The following is a 22,936-nucleotide window of genomic DNA, read 5'->3' on the forward strand; positions in this document are numbered from 1 at the left end:
CTGGCAAGTTCGGACTGGCAAATGATGGCAATGAACAGAGCTAGTCTGTTCAATGAAGTTGTAGCAGGTTGTTTCAGTAGCCTTAGTTAAACCTGGTTTCAGGTGATAGCAGGCAGTTTCAGCTGCCAGGCTTGCAGAAAATTGCATTTTTGGAGCAATGTTTTGTGCCCTGAGTGCTTCTTGACTCTGTTTTTGTTGAGTAAGACAAAAATGACCCAATTTGTAGTATCAACTTTCACAGTTCCTTTGGAGCATGCCTTAGTTCCTCTTTTCAGAAGAAGAGAGCAAGCAAAGAGGAGGAATACTGGAAGTTTAATTAACCTTATTAAATATAATTGTGCAATGCAAATTAAACGGCAAAGTCCCAACACCAGTAATAAAGAAGTAGATCTTACATACTGATATGGAGGAATACCCATACTATGTTGCTGAAACAAGAATTACTTTCTAGAAAATATATGTAAGAAGCCCCTTTAAAAAAACATACTAGGTGGCGTGTGGTGGCTCACGCCTGTAATCCCAGCACTTTGGGAGGCTGAGGTAGGTGGTCACTTGAGGACAGGAGTTTCAGACCAGCCTGGCCAATGTGGCAAAACCCTGTCTCTACTAATATTACAAAAATTAGTCAGGCATGGTGGTGGGCGCCTGTAATTCCAGCTACTCGGGAGGCTGAGGCACAGGAGAATTGCTTGAACCCGGGAGGTGGAGGTTGCAGTGAGCAGAGATGGCACTACTGCACTCCAGCCTGGGTGACAGAGTGAGACTGTGTCTCAATAAAAAATAAAAAGTAAAAAAAAAGAAAGAAAGAAAGAAAAAATTTTGTACACCCCTGTAATCACTTATAACATGGAAATTACTATCTTTTGGACCCTACTATATTCTACTTTATAGAGGTGGCTCTCAGTGTGTATATATAACTCCCCACTTTATATTACGGTTATTTAAATTTTTAAAAATTGTTATTATTAATTAATCTTTGTCAAATAGGTATCCTTACATTTCCTTATATATTCAACTCTTGAACAATACGGAGTTTGAGGTGGCAACCCCCGATGCTGTCAAAATCCAAGTATAACCTTTAACTCCTCAAAAACGTAACTGCTAATAGCCTACTGCTGACTGGAAGCCCTATCGATAACGTAAACAGTCAACACATATTTTACATGTTATATATACTAAATATACTGTATTCTGAAAATAAAGTAAGCTAGAGAAAAGCAAATGTTATTAAGAAAATCATAAGGAAGAGAAAATGTATTTATTATTCATCAAGTGGCAGTGCATCATCATAAAGATCTTTATTCTCATCATCTTCATGTTGAATAGGCCAAGGAGGAGGAGGAAGAGAAAGGGTTGGTCTTATTGTCTCAGGGGAAGCAGAGGCAGAAGAAAATCCACATAAAAGTGAACTCTTGGCCAGGTGCAGTGGCTCACACCTGTAATCCCAGAACTTTGGGAGGCCGAGGCAAGCAGATCATCTAAGGTTGGGAGTTCGAGACCAGCCTGGCTAACATGGTGAAACCCCATCTCTACTAAAAATACAAAAATTAGCTGGATGTGGTGGTGCATACCTGTAATCCCAGCTACTTGGGAGGCTGAGGCAGCAGAATCACTTGAACCCAGGAGGGGGAGGTTGCAGTGAGTGGAGATTGCGTCACTGCACACTAGCCTGCGTGACAGAGCAAGACTTTGTCACCAAAAACAAAAAACAAAAAAAAAAGTGGACCCTTGCATCACCTGAGCCTGGGAGGTTGAGGCTGCAGTGAGCAGAGATCAGGACACTACACTCCAGCCTGGGTGATGAAGCAAGTCCCTGTCAAAAAGGAAAAAAAAAAGTGGACCCTTGCACCCCAAACCTGTGTTGTTCAAAGGTTAACTGTATCCTCCTTTAAAAAAGTGGTTATTGTTAAAAAATAATTTTTATATCTTACTTTTTTTCATGATCCCTAATGAAAACATGCCATAAATGGACATGTCTTTTCTAGTTTTGTCAACAACCACTTTCACAGTATTTTTGGGCTGTTGCTTTTTACTTGTCATTCTTGTGTTGTAAACCCTTGAAGCAAAACTCAAGGTCTTTTCTTTTTTCTTTTCTTTTTGTTTTGTTTCTTTTCTGAGACAGGGTATCACCCTGTCACCCAGGCTTGTGTTCAGTGGCACAATCTTGGCTCACTGCAGCCTCAGCCTCTTGGACTCAAGCAATCCTCTCATCTCAGCCTCCTAAGTAGCTGAGACCACAGGTGTGCACCACCCATTCCTGACTAATTTTATTTTTGTATTTTTCTGTAGAGATGGGGGGGTCTCACTATGTTGCCCTGGCTGGTCTTGAACTCCTGGGTTCAAACGATCCTCCAGTCTCAACCTCTCAAAGTGCTGGGATTACAGAGCCACCAGACCCAGCCACTTCCTATAATAAAAAAAAAATATTTTGTCTGTGATGCAGCCATCAAAGTTTTAGGGGGAAAAGATTGGCATTGTCTTTCCCTGGAGTCTAGACCTATAAGAAAAAAGTTGAAGGCTAACATTTGGGTTCTAGATATCTTAAAATAAATAATAAAGTGTCTCTGATTATTTTGATCGAAAAGTTTGTGCATAGAAATTATTCTGGTACTTTGGAGAGTTACAAGAAGGGCTAATGGAAAAAAAAACTGATAAATACAATTAAAATAACAGTCAAGCATATATTAAGCACTTACTATGCACTAAACTCTATATATCTCCTGTCATTAGTTGGATGCAATTATTAGATATCTTTGGTCCTCCACAACATAGGTGATTAAAAAGTCTAAGAAACTGAGGAGATATCTATGTCTTTAGTAAGACACACAGGCCCAACTGAAGCCTGCAATGATGTGCAGGTTTCCCCTCCCCCATGGACCACATGAACCACTTCCTCTTTTTTTTTTTTTTTTAAACAGAGTCTCACTCTATCACCGAGGCTAGAGTGCAGTGGCACAATCTCAGCTAACTGCAACCTCTGCTTCCTGGGTTCAAGTGATTCTCCTGGCTTAGTCTCTCGAGTAGCTGGGATTACAGGTGTGCACCACCATGCCTAATTTATTTTTATTTTTATTTTTAGTAGAGATGGGGTTTCACCATGCGGGCCAGGCTGATCTCAAACTCCTGACCTCATGATCCGCTTGCCTTGGCCTCCCAAAGTGCTGGGATTACAGGCACTTCCTCTTTTTACTGTTTTCACTCAGAAAAACAGAGAGGACTTTTGCTACCACTAAATGACACAGCATAGTTGAAGCGGTCTTCTCGTCATTTATTATGGCTCAAATGTTTGTCCCTTCTGAAATTCATGTTGAAACTTAATCCTGACAGGGCAGAGCGGCTCACACTTCTAATCCGAGCACTCTGGGAGGCTGAGACTGGAGGATCGCGTGAGCCCAGGAGTTTGAGACCAGCCTGGGCAACATAGTGAGTCCCCCTCTCTACGAAAACAAACAAACAAAAACTAGCTGGGTGTGGCAGCACACACCTGTAGTCCCAGCTACTTGGAAGGCTGAGGCGGGAAGATTGTTTGAGCCCAGGAGGAGTTCAAGAGCAGTCTGGGCAATATAGTGAGACCTCGTATCTGTCTGTCATCTATTATCTATCTATCTATCTATCTATCTAAAATAAATTAAATTAAAAAATAAAAAATAATGAAGCAAAGAAAAGAAAGTTAACCTTCAATATAACAGTATTAAGAAGTAGGGCCTTTAAGAGGGAACTGGGTCACTAGGACTCCTTCATGAATGGATTAATGGATTAATAGAGAATGGGTCTGTTATAAAAGCCAGTTTGGCTCTCTCTCGTGCCCCTCTAAATCTTTATCTTTAGCCATGTTATGATGCCTCTCTGATATCTTCAGCCACGTTATGGTGCGGAACAAGGCCCTCACTCAAAGCAAACCAGATACAGCCCCTCAACGTTGAACTTCTCAGCCTCTTCCATACATCCATCTTTCTTTCTTTCTTTCTTTCTTTCTTTCTTTCTTTCTTTCTTTCTTTCTTTCTTTCTCTCTCTCTCTCTCTCTCTCTCTCTCTCTCTCTCTCTCTCTCTCTCTTTCTTTCTTTCTTTCTTTCTTTCTTTCTTTCTTTCTTTCTTTCTTGTTTTGAGATAGGATCTTGCTCTGTCATTGTGCCATTGCAGCCTCAAACTCCTGGGCTCAAGTGATCCTTCTGCTTCAGCATCCCAAGTAGCTGGGCTTACAGACACACACCACCATGCATCACTGATTTTTTTTTTTTTGAGACGGAATCTTGCTCTGTCACCCAGGCTGGAGTGCAGTGGCACGATCTCAGCTCACTGCAAGCTCCACCTCCCGGGTTCACGCCATTCTCCTGCCTCAGCCTCCAGAGTAGCTGGGACTACAGGCGCCTGCCACCACGCCCGGCTAATTTTTTTGTATTTTTGGTAGAGATGGGGTTTCACCGTGTTAGCCAGCATGGTCTTGATCTCCTGACCTCATGATCCACCCGTCTCGGCCTCCCAAAGTGCTGGGATTACAGGCGTGAGACACTGTACCCGGCCACGTGGTTAATTTTTAAAAACTTTTTGTAGAGACAGATTCTCACTATGTTGCCAAGGCTGGTCTGAAACTCTTGGCCTCAAGTGATCCTCCAGCCTTGGTCTCCCAAAAAGATGAGATTACAGGCATGAGCCACCGCACCTGGCCTCTTTTTTTGTATATTACCTGATCTCAGGTATTCTGTTACAGCAACAGAAAGACTAAGACAGAATCCTTAGCTGTCTGCAAGTGTGCATGCCATTTTCACCATCTGAAGAGCGAGTGAGTGTCTTAGGTGGAGTCTTGCAAAAGCAGGCCCTGAGCCAAAGATTTGGATGCAAATGACTTATTAAGAAAGGGCTCTTCAAGACCGCACCATTGCACTCCAGCCTGGGCAAGAAGAGTGAAACTCTGTTTCAAAAAAAAAAAAAAAAAAGGGGGGGACTTCTAGGAAAAGAACAGTAAAGGAGTGGAGGATGAAGGACAGGAAATGGTAAGAAGCCAAGCGAGAGCGTGATTTCAGAAGTCCTACACTCAGCCTGATCACACAGGAAGCTCTAGAACAAAGAACACACGTCAGAGTTTTTCCTGCCTTAACACAAAGGACCTGGGCTTTGGTGCTTTTCATCAGCCTGTCTTTGGCTATCCGGGGTTGTGGAATGAGGTGAAACATAAAACTCCCAGATACTTCCAGCTCCTTCCAGTGTCTGAGGGTAATCTGCAGGACTGAGGGTAATCGCAGATGCTAGCTGTTAGCAGCAAACTATGCAAAAGCTGAGGACGGGCTCATAAAGCCAGATCTGGGTGAGGCATGTTTCCTGTCAACATCCTCTGCCGGGCCCATAACACATGCAACCCCAACTTCCATTAATGCTAAGGGGATAGCATTACAGTGTGTATGACATTGGACTCAGACCTGAGTTTGAATCCTAATTCCACAAAAGAAATTGGAAAAGAGTCATATTGCTGACTTGACCCTTTGTCGCCATATCCATAAAACAGGATAATTATTCCTATACCATAAATGTACTTATTTATTCACTTAATCATTTGCTAAATAAATATGGAGTGTCTACTTTGTGCCGGGCACTCTTTTAGGGTGGTTCTGAGAAGGGGATGGCAATCAGAAGGGCTCTGTAAGATGCAAGACTCCAGGCAACTGCTTTTACTTCCAGTGGTTCTTTATGTTCACAGCTCATTAGAGCAAATTACCACAGCAGGGAGATACAGGTTGAGTATCCCTTATTCGAAAGGCCTGGCACCAGAAGTGTTTTAAATTTTGGATTTTTTCGGATTTTGGAATATTTGCTAATTATCAGTTGAGCATCTCTAAGGTGAAAATCTAAAATCCAAAATGCCCCAATTACCTTTTCCTTTGAGCATCATGTTGGCGCTCAAAAAGTTTGAGACGTTGGAACATTTAGGATTTCAGATTTTCAGATTAGGGATACTCATTTTGTACAATGGAAAACTTCTTGGCACTGATCTGGTGAAAGAAGAAACTATGGAAGAATCCCTTTCCCTAAAAGGCTTTAGGTAACAAGATGGCCCTGACTCATTCTGGACAGTTCCTCCAAAGGTAGGCCTACAGGTAGAGCTCTTTTCTGGCAGTATGGGGGTTTTTGAGAATTTTTTTTTTTTTTTTCTGAGGCCGGGAAAGGTTAAGAGAATGAAGGGTTCCTAGTGATGATGCAGTAACCAAATCATTTGTGTAACGGAGCCTTATCTGACAGATTTCTAGGATAGAAACTCAGTATCCAAGCTTGGCAGACAGGTGGGCACAGTCCCCAGGATTCCAGTGTGGATTAGAGGTTTCAATCCCAATTGTATTCAACAACCCCTTTTTATAACAATTGTTTTGTGGTGATTCTTTTACTAATATGATTATGAAAATTAAGTAATTTAGCTTGTGAATGCTCTAGCTTGGCTGTGCTGCTGGTATAAAGAAGTGCCAGACACTTGTAACTGCCTAGGATCTCTGTGAACCAGCGGCATGGAAGACTGAGAGGCACGTTGTACCGATGGCTCAGATTCAGATATGGTATTGCTGGTTCTGGTGTAATTTTCTAAAATGGCGAAAATCTCTAGGCAAAATTCCAAAAATAAAAAACCAACATACATCTTCCTTTGAGTTGCCTGGTAGTTATATTCCTGGAAAATTCAGTGTATATGAGCCTAAGGTAGTAGATGGTCAATAAATACTCAAGAAATAAAATAATCGAAAAACATAACACATTTCTTACATGTCCTTGGTGCTTGTAAGCCCAGATTATATGCAGGATTTTTTTTTTTTTTTTTTTTTTTCCAGACGGAGTCTCTGTTGCCCAGGCTGGAGTGAAGTGGTGTGATCTCAGTTCACTGCAACCTCCACCTCCTGGGTTCAAGCGATTCTCCTGCCTCAGCCTCCTGAGTAGCTGGGATTACAGACACGCGCCAGCACGCCCGGCTGATTTTTGTATTTTTAGTAGAGACAGGGTTTCACCACGTTGGCCAGGCTGATGTCGAACTCCTGACCTCAAGTGATCCGCCCGCCTCAGTCTCTCAAAGTGCTGGGATTACAGGCGTGAGCCACCGCGCCCGGCTGCTTTTTTATACATTAAGTGTGCTTGCATGTAGACTGCGACCTCTGGCCCTCAGCCTCTTAATAAATACTCCAAATGACTTCACTGGAACAACCAGAGAATCACCCATCTATAGAGTGAGAAGTTGCTGATCTCATCACTGCGTGGGGTGGGGCGAAGGAAGCAACCCTCACCCTTTCTCGGAAAGCAGCTGGCTTTGAAGAAAGAGAAACCAGGACGGGAAAGTCTTGATTTCTAATCTGAAACAGCGCTTTTTGTCCAGAGACCGGTGACGAGCGACCCTGGGCTCGGGTTTTGATTGGGCAGTTCGGAAACTGTAAAAGCGAATTAAAAGGGTGACAAGCTAGCGCTTTAGCCTATTCAGTTCTGGGAGTTTGCACCGTGACGCTCTGCTTCGTGACCTTGGCTCTGCTCTGTGGGCGCCGCCCAGCCTGGGCGCGTCCATCGTTGAGTACCTTCTCCTCTGCCTCCCGCTCCCTCTGCTTCTATCGCTCTCCAACTGCCCTCCCTGGCCTGTGGCTGCCCGGTCCTCCTTCCCAGCCCAGTGTAGCCGGGTACCCGGGTTCGGCTCGCTCGGGTCTCTGTCCAGGACTGGGAAGCCACGGAGGGCCGGGAAAGTGGCACACTACTGGAGCGCACGCTTCGTACTCCCTCATTGCTGAATAACTACCGGGCAGGACTGGGTGGAACAGACAACATAGCTAGGTCATTGATGGGCTGCTGGGTACATGGATGGAGCTGGAAGGTGATGGGCACTGCTTTCTGGGGCTGCCCAGCTTCGTTCCGAGGGCTCTTTTTTCCTAGGCAGAGCGGGAAAGAGGAGGGGCAGGCCGGTCGCGAAACGCAAATAGTTGAGAATAGCGATCGGGGGAGAGGCAGGTGTCTGTGGGGCCCAAGAGAAGTACCACCTCGGTAAGTAGGCCGGTGCATGCAGGGGAGCGCAGAGCCCTAAGCCCTTCTCTGGGCTCCACCCGTTTTCCTGCTGGGCTTCTCATTTCCTCACTAGGTTCTAGGGTTTGCCGATCTAAATCCAGTTCGTGTACCATTGTATTGTGTAACATTTTTGGCAGCTTACATCTTTGTTTATTGAGATATAGTTCACAAACCATACATTAAAACATTTAAACGCACATTTAAACGCACATTTCAGTGGGTTTTAGTATATTCACAGGGTTGTGTAACGATCACCTCAGTTTTAGGACATTTTCATCACTCCCAAAATAAATTCTGTACCAGTTAGGTGCCACTCCCATTTCTCCCAAACCCCTAGTCCTAGGAAACCACCAATCTTTCTGTCTCTATGGGTTTGCCTATTAGTATTTCATAGAAACAGCAACATATAATATGTGGTCTTTTGTAACGGGCTTCTGTTTTCAAAGATCATCATATTGTAGCAAGGATCAGCTCTTCACTCCTTTTTATTCATGAATAAATACTCTACTGTATAGGTACACTAAGTTTTGTTTATCCATCATTAGTTAATGGGCATTTGGGTTGTTTCCACTTTTTGGCTCTTGAGAATAAAATGTGGTTATCGATATTCATGTATACATTTTTGGTGTGGACATAGGTTTTCATCAATGCTGTTGAGTATATATGTAGGAGTGGAATTGCTGGGTGATATGGTAACTCTATGTTTAATCTTTTAAGGAACTACTAGACTGTTCTCCAAAGCTGAATGTACCACTGTGTATGAGAGTTCCAATTTTTCTACATCCTCACCAACACTTATTATCTTTTTTGTTATAACCATTCTAGTGGATATGAAATGGTATCTTTATGGTTTTGATTTGTATTTCCCTAATGGCTAATTATGCATTATTTAAAAATTATAAGCTAATTAATTTTTACAAAGATTTACATGCTGTGATTTTGACATCTTAACTTCTAGATCACGTGCCCAAAAGTCACAGAGCCTAGACCCAAACCAAGCCTCTCTAAGGCTAATGCTTGAACTCCATCCTCTCTTTCCTAGAAGACAATCTGGAATAAATTTTTCAGAACTCCATTTGTTGCCTCTGTTAGAAAGAAAACACTGGGCAAGATGAACCTGCAAGTAGACTAAACGGTTTATTTCTTATTTGCTGTTAGGAGTGTGTAAGGAGATTTTTTGGTCTCCCATTTTTACTTTATAAAAAATGAGTGAGTGGGCCAAGCACAGTGGCTCATGCATGTAATCCCAGCACGTTGTGAGGCCGAGGCAGGCAGATCACTTGAGGTCAGGAGTTTGATATCAGCCTGGCCAACATGGCAAAACCCCATCTCTACTAAAAATACAAAAAATTAGCCGGGTGTAGTGGCATGCGCCTGTAATTCCAGCTATACAGGAGGCTGAGGAATGAACATTGCTTGAACCCCGGAGAGGCGGAGGTTGCAGTGAGCCAAGATTGTGCCACTGCACTCCAGCCTGGGTGACAGAGTGAGGCTGTTTGTCAAAAAAAAAAAAAAAAAAAAAAAAAAGGAAAGAAAAGAAAAGAAAAAGCTCTTAATTGAAGTAGTAACCCTTTCTTGAGTGTTTAATGATACTGTGTTTCTCTTCATGTAAGTGCCCCTTGGACTCCTCCTCCCCACTATCATCAGGTCATGGAATGGGGAGGGGCACTCAGTTTCAACAGCAGTGGTCTCCAAATTTTGTTCAAATGCATAACTATAAAAAATTTTTGGTATACATTCTCTACATATAGCTATACATTTTATACATATACTACTATCAACCTTGATTTAGACATTACTAAAGCTTAATTTTTCTCTCATTTTTTTTTCCATTAAAAATTCAGATCGAACTATCTTACAGGTGGCTCCCAGAAGACCCACTCCCTGTGGGAGCACAGCAGTTGTGGAGGTGAAGACAGGACTGGACTCAGAATAAGAGTTCATATATGCCAGGAAATCTGACCTCTAAATTCTTATAAATCAGAGAGTGACTGAACAACAGCAGTGAGACATTGAAGACTTTTAATATTTGCAGTAAACCTTGGCATAGATCACTTACTTCCCTAAGACTGAATCCAAAAAGCACAATGGAATACTATAATAAGCTGTGACAGCATGTGAATTCCAGACAAGCCTGAGCATTCCCTATAGCCAGAGGAGGCCCAACTCCTAACATAGCTTTGGATGCAGAACTGATAGAACTTGGGGAAAGTAATGAAGTAGTTGACCTCACCTGTGAATCTCTAGAACCTGTAGTGATTGACCTAACTCACCATGACTCTGTTGTGATTATTGAACAAAGGAGGAGGCCAAGAGCAAACACAAGGTCACTCCAAGACCAAACTGGCAGTTGTGTGGTGAACACTGTTGAGGAGGGGTTGAAGAGGGACAGAGATGCATATACAACAACAGTGCCCACCATAATTCCTTGCAAAAAATTTTTTTTATCATATACTACGTGATTATATTCAGTGTCAAGTTTGTGTGGATGGATACTCAGAGATTGAACTTGGTATACAACACATCTACTCTATAGAATGTGGCCACATCTGTAGTCAGTGCTTCTGCACTTCCTTTAAATATACTAACACTTGCCCAGTTTGTTTGAAAAAAAAAATCATGCTTCGTCAGTATCACTGCATTTATATATGATGTATGCCTTGTTGCTCAAGACAGAGCCTGTGGCTGGATTTTTCCATGTCTTTGTGCAGGAACTATGGGTTGTTGGCATCCAACACTCTGAGCTTAAAGACTGATTTTTAAAATTGCTATCTGCAGTATGTAAAAAACTCTGATTTCTCACATGCTCTGAGACTGCTTTTTGTTTCCTTTGGTTTTATGCTTTAGCGCTGGACTTTGGTTGCCAGAGTGTGCCAGATACTGGAGTCGTCCTTAAAGCAACTTTCCCTTTCTTATAGTCATCAATTTTTAGTTGAATGGAACCCCTCTTGACCAAAGTGACCCCAGAAAAACCTTAAAACTGAGTTCCTGGCCATGACAGGATGGGAGATCAGACACGCTTCATTATACCCCCGTCTCTTTTATGGTTTAGACACAACAACTGACCAGCATTAATGTCAAATTAAAGATCATAAGGCTGACGGAACAGACCCTTTGTGGCAATAACAAATTATTCATAAGACCTAAGGCCATGCCAGGCAAGTGTTATGTCATGAACGCCTACACTTAAAGAATAAACTACGTTCTAACTGCCACAGGTTTTTCTATTTATTTTTTGAGACGGAGTTCTGCCCGGCCAGTTTTTCCTTTTTGTTTAGCAGCTAAACAAGCACCAGCTGAGATAAGCAATTTTTTTTTTTTTTTTTGAGATGAAGTCTCGCTCTGTTGCCCAGGCTGGAGTGCATTGGCCCAATCTCGGCTCACTGCAAGCTCCGCCTCCCGGGTTCACACCATTCTCCTGGCTCAGCCTCCCGAGTAGCTGGGACTACAAGTGCCCGCCACCATGCCTGGCTAATTTTTTTTTTTTTTTTGCATTTTTTTAGTAGAGACGGGGTTTCACCGTGTTAGCCAGGATGGTCTCGATCTCCTGACCTCATGATCCACCCGTCTCGGCCTCCCAAAGTGCTGGGATTATAGGCGTGAGCCACCGCGCCCGGCCCAACCTGGCTAATTTTTAATAGAGATGGGGTTTCACTGTGTTAGCCAGGATGGTCTCGATCTCCTGACCTTGTGATCCACCTGCCTTGGCCTCCCAAAGTGCTGGGATTACAGGGGTTAGCCACCGTGCCCAGCCACTTTCTCTTGATAAGAAGACCACTGACTATGGGCTGGCTCTGGCCAGTTTACAGAGGCTAAGCACTCTTGTTCCTTCCTGTCCTGAACAGGCATTTTGACTTATAGGGCCTAATTGTCATGCATTTAAATGTTAAGTCTCCACCTTAGGCCTGGCACGGTGGCTCATGCCTGTAATCCCAGCACTTTGGGAGGCTGAGGTGGGTGAATCACTTGAGGTCAGGAGTTCGAGACCAGCCTGACCAACATGGCAAAACCCCGTCTCTACTAAAAATACAAAAATTAGCCAAGTGTGGTGGTGCACGCCTGTAATCCCAGCTACTCGGGAGGCTGAGGAAGGAGAATCATTTGAACCTGGGAGGCAGAGGTTGCAGTGAGCTGAGATGGCACCACTGCACTCCAGCTTGGGTGCAGAGCAAGACTGTCATGAAAAACAAAACAAAAAAAGAGTTAAGTCTGTACCTCAAAGTGAACATGGGTTGTATGTTACATGCATGTTTGTTCAATAAGCATGAGTCAGGATGACCTTCATGATTATTCATGACTCCTCCTGTAACCTGTTGAATATGTACGTTTAGCCAACCTGTTCAGCATCAAGTTCCTACCCCAACCCCTCCTCCTTTGAAGTGCCCGTCTCTAGTCTTTGCCAGAGATTGTACTTCCTGGCCTGTGGGATGGCCACCTTGCAGGCCTTTAACCCTTTATAAGAAATAAAGTCTCCTCTCCAAATTTCTGGATGTTGTGAGTTCTAAGTTAACAAAGTAAAGAGAAGGAATTTGGGAGACTGACAACTTTGCAAACCAGAGCCACGATAGAAGTTTGAACTTTTACTTAAGAGAGAAATAAATGTCATTCTTGCTTAAGCAACTTTTATAGTGGGTATATTAGTCGGGTTGACATATAAAATTAACCATCACTCTGGGTCTCGTTTACAGTAATAGAATTTTTTTATTTTTTTTATTTTTTGAGACAAGGTCTTACTCTGTTAACCATGCTGGAGTGCAGGGGTGTGATCATGGCTTACTGCAGCCTTGACCTCCTAGGCACAAATGATCCTCCCACTTCAGCCTCCTGAGTAGCTGGGACCACAGACACTGGCTAATTTTTAAATTTTTTGTAGGGACAGGGTCTTGCCATCTTGCCCAGACTGGTCTTGAACTCCTGGGCTCAGGTGATCCTCCCACCTTGGCCTCCCAAAGTGCTGAGATTACAGGCGTGAGCCATCATGCCTGGACACTGTTTTTAAATAGTGAAAAAAAGGACTTGAAGTACTATTTGTGAAGATTGAGACCTCTTGCTACATAGGATTTGGAATCACAGGCTTCTAGAGATGGAAGAGGTCTTAGGAATTCACATTTTAAAGAAGGAGGAACTGATACCCATAGGAGTTAAATGTCTTAGCTAAGGCTACCCAGTGCTCTGGTGAGGGACAAGGTTTCCACCTTCTAGGCCAGTACTCTTACCCCTAGGCAAAAGGTTCAAGAATGTGCAGGCGCCAAGCTTTAGTAAAATCAGCTATACTAAGCATTGTCAAATGTTTTAGCCAACAGCAAAAATAATCAAGATGAAACAAAATTACTTTTTTGATTAAGTGATCACCAGCATTTCATAGACATTTATTTGACAAAGGTTTTGATCCAACAAATGCCATGTACTGTCAAGGTGAGCAAGACAGAGTACTACCTACCCTGCGGTTGTTCACAACTTAGTGGAGGGGCAGACATGCAATCAAATATTAGAATACACTCTGTTAAAGCCACATGTACAAAGATCTAGAGTGCTATAGAAATGTGTAAAGCTAGGCCAGGCATGGTGTTGCTCACACCTGTAATCCTAGCACTTTGGGAGGCTGAGGTGGGAAGACAGTTTGAGCTCAGGAATTTGAGATAAGCCTGGGCAACATAGTGAGACCCTGTCAGAAAGAAAGAAGGGGAGAAAGAGAGAGAAAGAGAGAGAGAGAAAGAGGAGACAGAGAGAAAGAAAGGAAGAAAGATAGGAAGAGAGAAAGAAAAAAGAAAAAACAAAGAAAGGAAAGAGAAAAAGAAAGAAAAAAGGAAGAAAGAAAGGAAGAGAGAAAGAAAAAAGAGAATGGGAGAGAAAGAGAAAGAAAAAAAGAAAGGAAGAAAGAGAAAAAGGAAGGAAGGAAGGAAGGAAAGAAGGAAGGAAGGAAGGAAAGCTGTGTTTCTCAACTGAGGAATGATTCCAACCCTGACCCCAGGAGACATTTGGCAATGTCTGGAGACATTTTTGTTATGACTGGAGAGGAAGGGGGTGGCTACAGGCAACTAGTGTGTAAACGCCAGGGATACGGCTAAATATCCTAAAATTCACAGGACAGCCCCTCTGACTTAAAAGACTTAACAGGCCCAAAATATCAATAGGGCTGAGGTTGCTAACCTCTGGTATAGAGCCAGCAAAATATCTTCTAGAAGAGACAGGGAAGTGGGTAAAGCTTGGTTTGGGGATGAGGGAGTGGTTAGGGAAGAGTTTAGTAAAGAGATAAAGACGGGGGTGTAGGGGAAGGGAAACTCCCAGCCGAAGGGATAACATGTACAAAGCTGCAGAAGAGTGGCAATCCCAAACATCCGGGAAAGAGCTGTGGTCATTAAGGCTGGACTGCTAGGCAGGAGCCAGACGTGTAAGAAATCATATTGAGTTAGAGGAATTACTGTAAGAAAAACTGTTTGGCTCTATGGTGGCTCTTTATAAGTCACGCAGGAGCATAGTGCTGGGACATCTCTCTGTGGGCGAAAACTGCTGAAGAAAGCTGTATGAAAGAAAGCTCATCCTGCTTTCTTAGGGCCTGGTGTTTTCCAGGCCTGTGTTACTGTCTCAGAGACAAAGTCAGGGCTGCTTCACTGGAATATGAGAGGTGAACTAGCTCTCTATTAAAGCCACTCAGCGAGTGTCTTGATGGTGTGATGGGATCACGAACAGGGGTGAGGTGGTTATTTTCATGAGTTAGGCTTAATATAGGCTGCTGCTGACGTGTATTTCCTCTTTCATAGAGCATCCCTAGTCCAGAAATGGGGAGCTATGAACCTTAAGATTAGACTACCAGTTTGAATCTAAATGAGCTGCCCTCTTCTCCTACAAAAGAAAAGTTGGGCAGGTAGGGTATTGTAATGAGGGTTTCTCTTTCTCTTAAGCAAATGATGATCAAAGCAACTGACAAACTGTCACGGAATCTGCCAGACCTCACTCTGGCCTTGCTGCTTCTCTCCAGCTCCTGAACTTTTCTTCCTTTTGTCATGCTCTGAGCCCATTCCTTGAAAACTAACAGGTCCCTGACTTCTGGTCTGCAGACATCCTGGGCCTGCTGAGCTCTGATTCAAGTGCCTGCCTCTGCCCCTTGGTAGGCTGAAGCTTCATGGAGGTGAGTGATCCTTTTTTTACTTAGCAGGGCTTCTAGGAATAGTGTGGAAAACAGGATCATAGAAGAGGATATGGATTTGGGAGCACAAAAGGAAATTAATGAAGAGAAGTATTTAACTTGTGACAGCTGGTAGCTACTATACTCTCTCCAGGCCTTGGAATAACTGATAATTTAGACTAGAGAAGCTGGTAGGAAACTAATGAAATCCATCAAAACATTTTGAGAAAAATTAAATCACATACTATACAAAATTTGCCTTCATTATCAATGTAATCATTTTGTTTTAGATTTAAAAATTATTATGTATAACTTGGATTTCTTACAATACCTTCACATTTGATTATTTTGTATTTAAGGCAGAGTCGATACTCAGATAGTAAACATTTTTAATTGAATTCCTTCCTTTAAGACCTCTTCAGAGCTAAAACAAAGGAAGTTATATTCTTCTCAACTTAGTGTTTTCCTGATTGTTAGACAGACAAAAGAAAATGCTTATTTACTACATGAAAGCTTGAAAAACTCACTAAAATTCATCGACAAGAGATGTTGACACAGGGGCCCTTGAATCCTGAGTTATTATCCATTTCCACCAGTTTCCACTTCTTATAAAGTTTAATTTCATTATATTAATCATTAAGATCAGTTTCTAATTTCCTCTATCATAGGACCTTTAGGTTTGCTGTTACTCATCTCTGTCCTCAGCTATTGAAGCAAACAGGGCGATAAGCATTTTGTTTATAATTTCTAGGGGAAAAATAAACACTATTGCCTATACCTACTATATTCTTATTACTTTAAGGCCAAGTCAGTGAAAATAGACACTTTTCCATAATAGTAAAAAAAACCTGTTTGTGTGATAGTGAGCTTCCCATTACTTCAGACGTTCAGGCAGAGGTTGGAAAGGAGTGAATTAAATGGCTTAAAATTTCTTTCAACTCTGAGAAGCTCCGAGAAGTCGGAAAGTTCAGAATCTTTCCTTCTGATGTGAAAATGGCATGACTTGTGAAGCAGGAGTGTGTCTTGCTCTTAGGTTTGGGCTGGCTGTGCCATATCGTTTGTCTCTGTGGAGGAATTGTATTTTTTTGCTCTCAAAGTTAATTATTCATAAAATCTGCCCATCAAAGTTTAAAAATTACTTTGAAGGAATAAAGGTTGAAAAGCAAATGAACTCTCCTTAGATATCTTAACCATGATTTCAAAAGTTTACAACACAAAACTTCTCAGGAAAAAAATGTCTCTGGTAGAAATTAAGGATTTCTTATGCAAGCTTCCAAAGACTTCATAGCTCTAATCTTTGCCTTTTCTCTGCTCTTTGAGAATATACACAGTGAACCAAAGGAGGAAGAGATGTTCTTTCTTTGTTTTTTTTTTTAAAGACAGAGTCTCACTCTGTTGCCCAGGCTAGAGTGCAGTGGCACCATCTCAACTCACTGCAACCTCCGCCTCCAGGGTTCAAGTGATTCTCATGCCTCAGCCTCCCGAATAGCTGGGACTACAGGGGTACACCACCACTCCTGGCTAATTTTTTTTTTTTTTTTTTTTTTTTAGTAGCGATAGGGTCTCACCATGTTACCCAGGCTTGTCTTGAACTCCTGACCTCAGGTGATCCTCCTGCCTCGGCCTCCCACAGTGCTAAGATTACAGGCCTGGGCCATTGCGCCCTGCTGATGTGCTTTCTTATAAAGTGATTCCTGCCAGCTGCGGCTTTATAAGGATGAATATCAATTCCTGACTCGAGTTTCTCTCTCTCCGCCTTAAGGTTAGACTTCCCCTAAAAGGGGCTGGCAGTAGATGTGCTTCCTAAAAGATTTCCAGGTCCAGAAATTTTAGAATCTCCTTTGGTTTCCAATTCTATGTCTCCCTCTAGCGCAATAGGAAGTTATTGCAGATATTTTGCCTCACAAATTTGATCCATTTAATAAATTCAATTCCACAAAACATATTGATGGGCTTCCTGCTGACTCAATGGTTAATAGGCTTTGGGGTCAAATAAAGAGTTCAAATCTGGGACTCACTACTTAATAATTGTGACTCTGGCAAGATACTTTAAACAATCTAAGCTTCAGTTTCCTTAAATATGTGGTAATAATACCTATCTCATAGGTTGTTCTGAGATTAAATGAAATGATGTATGTAAAGCCTCTTCCACAGTGAGTGCTCAGCAAATATTAGCTAATATAATTAATCTCTTGTTTTACAGAAAAGGATATATTATTGAAAGCCAGGGCAATTGGCACACCTTCAGCTAGCAAGATGAATTAACCATATAAAAAATCAATCAATCATATAATATCAACAATTAATAACATGAAATATATTTTCATATCATAAAATTAACCCTTTTGAAGTTTACAATTCAGTGGTTTTAGTATATTCACAAAGTTGTACAATTATCACCCCTATCTAATTCCAGAACATTTTCATTACCCCCAAAAGAAATTCCATACCCATTATCAGTCACTTCCCATTCCTCTTTGCCCCGCTTTGGTAACCACTATATAATTTAAATATACTTTAAAAACGCATTGAATAAAATTCCTGAGTGATATCCACCTTCAAAAGACACTACATTCACTAGGATTACAAACTGATGCTGGTATGTATTCCTTCTCCTAGATTACCTTCAAGTGGCCAGATTCTTCTATACGTTTTATCTTATTCAGAATGTATCTCTTTTTAAAGTTTTTGAGACAGCTCTGACTGGCTTAAAATGCAGTCTTTTTTTGAACTTGTGTATTTCCTGATAGGCATATTTTTCTGGGTTTGGTCTTCTTTTTCATTTATAAAAATAGAGACAGGATCTCACTATGTTTCCCAGGTTGGTCTCAAACTCCTGGCCTCAAGCAATCCTCCTGACTCAGCCTCCCAAAGTGGTAGGATTATAGGTATGAGCCACCATACCCTGCCCTAGATTTGGTCTTCTAAGCACATATTGAGGAGGTGGAAAATAAATAGACATTTTTCTCTTCCCTTCCACAGAATTGCCCATTCAGCCTAGTACAAAGAATGAAGTCTTCTTCTTTTTAAAGCTTTTATTATCTTTTCGTTAATGTACTTTATTTTTTTTGAGACGGAGTCTCGCTCTATCCCCCAGGCTGGAGTGCAGTGGAAGCTGCTCCTTCTGGGTTCACGCCATTCTCCTGCCTCAGCCTCCCAAGTAGCTGGGACTACAGGTGCCACCACCACACTCGGCTAATTTTTTGTATTTTTAGTAGAGACGGGGTTTCACTGTGTTAGCCAGGATGGTCTCAATCTCCTGACCTTGTGATCTGCCCATCTTGGCCTCCCAAAGTGCTGGGATTATAGGCATGAACCACCGCGCCCGGCTGGTTAATGTAACCTTTAGTAAATTATTAATATGTAAAAGGATGGTGAATTAAAAATTTTAATTGTACAACAAAACCATGGGGAAGGAGACTAGAAATATGACTTTTCAACATGTTATAGAGAGTTCTAAATTCTGAGGCCCTTTTTAAAAAAAACTAAAAAACTTGTTTTGGTAGGCTATGAAAAACACCAGAAGATTTTGGAAGGCAGAGGAGGGTTGGCAATTATTATTAATAATTAGACTTTGCAACTGATTAGATGATAGGGAAGAAAGAATTGAATAGAATATCTAAAGATAACTCAGATTTCAAAACTGGAAGATTGATGGTACAATAAATACAAATAGGGAAGTCAAGAGATGGAAATGATTTAGGGATAAATATGAGTTCCGTTTCAGTCAGGTTGATTTTCAAGGACCCAGTTGTGGGCTCAAGAGATTTGGGAGTTATCTTTATTTACAGACTGTATATAAAGGTATGGGAATGAATGGCTCACTTGGTAAGAACAAAGTGGTTAGAGGCAGAAGAACTAGGACAGTATCATATTACAAGGGCCAAAGGAAACATTAAATAAGTCAAGGAAGATAGAGATTGACAGTGTCATTAAACAGTGTTTGGCAAACTCTACCTTAGCATCCTAAGAAAAAATTTCAACAGAGTGCTATGGTAGAGGGTCCATTACAAGAGCAGAAATTCAGGCAAGTTACCTTAAGTGAAGAGGTAACTTCGCTTACTTTGAGGATAAATATTTGTTGAGCAAGGCATCCTGCTAGGCACAGAAATCCCAGGAAGAACCAAAGGACAGAGCTGTGGTTAACATAATACAGCCATTCTCCACATTTGTTTCTCTCTGTAATTCTCGTCTCTGCCAACTAACTAGCTCTCTCCACTCTGCATCTCTGCATTTCTTCTGATTTCTGTTTAAAATTTATCTCCTTTATTCTGTTTTCTCTTTCAAGTCCTAAGCGCTACTTCATGGCAGTCTTTAAACTTTTGTTCTTACTTTTGACTTCTGGATTCTCCTTTTGTTCAAAGATTCAAATTCATGAGAAGTTCTGGTTTGCCGGATCATCTTTTTGTATTAGGTCATGTCTTGGATTGCTGGACAGCCTATGAAATGAGTTTGAAGCCTATCTGTGGCCTAGGAGAGGGAGTGGAGGCCACATGGTGTGTGTAGGCCCAACCTTTAGCATGTACTATGGGAAAGACAGCTACTGTGATTAAGATATCTAGCAGGTATTAGGAATCAATCTTAGTTTAAAATTCAAGTGTGCAAAGAGTAGCACTTCGTGTTTTCTATAACACCGCTAAATACTGGCTTTGCGTTCCCATTCCTATGGGCTGGAGGTAAATTTGTTATCTTTCAGGAAAGGCATCCACACTGATTAACACTGAAAGTCCATTATCCAATCTAGACAAGTTGATATATTGAGGACATTTTGAAATATTCTGCCCACCCCCAGCACATGCGCACGAACACACACCCACACACACACACCTTTCTTTAAATATATAGAAACGTTAAAGTGTCAAAAACGATTTAAGTGTTAGTTTTTGTTTGTTTGTTTGTTTTTTGTTTTTTGTTTTTTTGAGACGGAATCTTACTCTGTCGCCAGGCTGGAGTGCCGTGGTGCAATCTCATTTTTGTTTGTTAGTTTTTTTTTTTTTTTTTTTTGAGACAGAATCTTACTCTATCGCCAGGCTGGAGTGCCGTGGTGCAATCTCAGCTCTCTGCAACCTCTGCCTCCCGGGTTCAAGTGATTCTTCTGCCTCAGCCTCCTGAGTAACTGGGACTACAGGCACCCGCCACCACGCCTGGCTAATTTTTTGTATTTTTAGTAGAGACGGGGTTTTACCATGTTGGCCAGGATGGTCTCAATCTCTTGACCTCATGATCCACCCACCTCGGCCTCCCAAAGTGCTGGGATTAAAGGCGTGAGCCACCACACCCAGCCTTAAGTGTTAGTTTTTAAATGGTGGATTAAAAACTGATTATCCCCCTTCTCTTAGAAACTCATCCTTCTTTAAGTAAAAAACCACAAGGAGAATGAAAAATAGACAAACAATTTGCAATGAAACTAGAGACATCAAACAGCTTGGACTACAATCTGTGAGGAAGGACTGCCAAACATAGTGAAAGTCAAGCAGGAATGTGAGGGAGGATGCCTAGGGATGTGGACCTTACCTGAAGGGAGGTGGTACTTTTCCAAAGAAAGTACCCCATCCTGTTGGCCATGACCCACAAGCCCTGGTACAGAACAAAGAGAACAGGCAAGCAGGCTTAAGCTGGGCTTTCCTGCAACCATTTGTTACACAGATTTGAGATATAGGAAAGGTGAAGTTGAAGAAGGACAAATAGGCCGTATTTTCAGAAATCAGTCTGTTGCTGATGTAGAATGGGGAGAGAGACTCTGCATTGCAAACAATGCTGCAGTGTTGATCACGGGGAAAAAAGAACCCATGGAACATTGTTTCATAAAGAAAACAGCCTCAAATATAACCCTGCCTCCATCCTCATACAAGTGTCTTGCAAATAGCTGATTCAGGAAGAACTCACCTCATTCAAAGATGTTTAGAGAAATAAAAAATAAATAGCACCTATAAAACAACAACGGGAGAAAATGTCCAAAGCAAAGCACAGAAAGTTATGGAGCTAGAAGATATGTAAAAGAAATTAATAGAAATAAAAACTGGAGTGAGAAGCTTCAACATCTGTCTGATAAGAGTTTCAGAAAAAGAGGCTACAGAGAATGGTTGAAAGGCAACATTCAAAGAGAAGATGGCCATATTAGGTCCAGACAGGCAAGACCCAGGTTTGGGGAGATCAGATATCAGCAATAGGGAACACAGGCTATGTGGGAAACTATAGAGCAAAGGGCTAGAAACTCAAGCAAAAGCATTTTGACAACAAAAGTGAGAATCCAGATATGGAATGAGGGCAATATAAATAGTTATTAATGAGAATGGAATTTGATCATGAAGCAAAGAATGTTTAGCCATGTTCCCCTGGCTAGAATAAATCTGAATATAAGGGAAACTAAGCCCATAAGGAGAGGTAAATATAAACTTCTAACTGGGAATGGGCAGGGTTAGGAATGAGGAACAGAGCAGTTCTGGATACTCCAATTCTCTAGTGGACGTATGGCAGATGGAAATAGCTCTGGCCTTGAGGATAGAGTTCTTTGAATTCCCTGATTCCACCAAAGACTTGAGTGTCAGAGCGAGTTCGTACTCCTCTGAGCTCCAGTTTTCCTTTCGGGAACAGGAGAGTAACCTCTGGACAAACTCTCAGGGATTTTGCCTCAGAGTACATCTTCTGTCTATATTTTTATCCTTCAGAGGAAGATGATATGCAAGTTGAAAATAGAAGCCTGGGACTTCTAGTTGCACTTTGCCCTGGTTCCATAAATGTAGTAAAGGTCCAGATATGAGCAGCTCATGGTCAGAGCCTCCAAGTTATTCATTTCTATGCCCCAGGAAGTATGGGCATAGAAACAAAGCTGGCATCACTGAATGTTTATTTACACCATTAGACCATTAGGCACTGAGATTGAAGTCACTTCTGGTGGCTATTCATCAAATAGTAGCCCACCGTGGAAGACATTATATAGCATCCTGCAAAGCAGGATATTATTCAATGTAAAAATTCTGGCTCTGGGCTGGGCGTGGTGGCTCATACCTGTAATCCCAGCACTTTGGGAGGCCAAGGTGGGTGGATCACTTGAGGTCAGGAGTTCGAGACCAGCCTGGCCAACATGGTGAAACCCCGTCTCTACTAAAAATACAAAAAATTAGCCAGGTATGGTGGCACATGCCTGTAATCCCAGCTACTCGGGAGGCTGAGACAGAAGACTCGTTGAACCTGGGAGGCAGAAGTTGCAGTGAGCAGAGATCATGCCATTACACTCTAGCCTAGGCGAAACAGTGAGACTTTGTCTCAAAAAAAAAAAAAAGTCAAATGGCTTCAATTTATTATTATTAATTTTTTGAGACAGGGTCTTACTTTGTCACCCAGGCTAGAGTGCAGTGGCATGATCTAGGCTTACTGCAGCCTCAACCGCCCAGGTTCAGGTAATTCTCTAGCCTCAGCCAGTCTCCTGAGCAGCTGGGATTCCAGGCACGCGCCACCATGCCCAGCTTTGTTTTTTTTGTTTTTCGTTTTTTTTTGGTAGAGACAGGGTTTCACCATGTTGCTCGGGATGGTCTCAAATTCCTGGGCTCAAGCAATCCACCTGCCTTGGCCTCCCAAAGTGCTGGGATTACAGGCGTGCGCCATCGTGCTCAGCCTATAGCTTCCACTTTTTCAAAAATTGAGGTAAAATTCATACAACATAAAGTTAATATTTTAAAATGTACAATTCAGTGGCATTTAGTGCGTTCACCATGGTGTACAATAATCACCTCTATCTAGTTTCAAAACATTTTTGTCCTCCCAAAAGGACACCCCATGCCCAGTCACTTCCAGTGA

At 42.0% G+C, this 22,936-nt stretch overlaps 1 protein-coding gene across 2 annotated transcripts in view; it reads left to right on the forward strand.

Moving 5' to 3' along the window:
- Positions 1 to 13,894: 13,894 nt before the first annotated feature.
- The window catches only part of TRIM69 (tripartite motif containing 69), a 29,342-nt gene continuing 20,300 nt past the window's right edge, over positions 13,895 to 22,936 (forward strand). Inside the window, exon 1 of one of the 2 annotated variants that reach the window (XM_015142131.3) lies at positions 13,895 to 15,142. In XM_015142131.3, coding sequence (XP_014997617.2) covers positions 15,137 to 15,142 — 6 coding nt within the window. In that variant the 5' untranslated portion in view covers positions 13,895 to 15,136. The remainder of the gene's footprint in view (positions 15,143 to 22,936) is intronic. The other variant, XM_077939313.1, reaches the window with a different exon arrangement.

The sequence above is a fragment of the Macaca mulatta genome, chromosome 7, assembly GCF_049350105.2.
Source record: "Macaca mulatta isolate MMU2019108-1 chromosome 7, T2T-MMU8v2.0, whole genome shotgun sequence".
NCBI classification, from domain to species: domain Eukaryota; kingdom Metazoa; phylum Chordata; class Mammalia; order Primates; family Cercopithecidae; genus Macaca; species Macaca mulatta.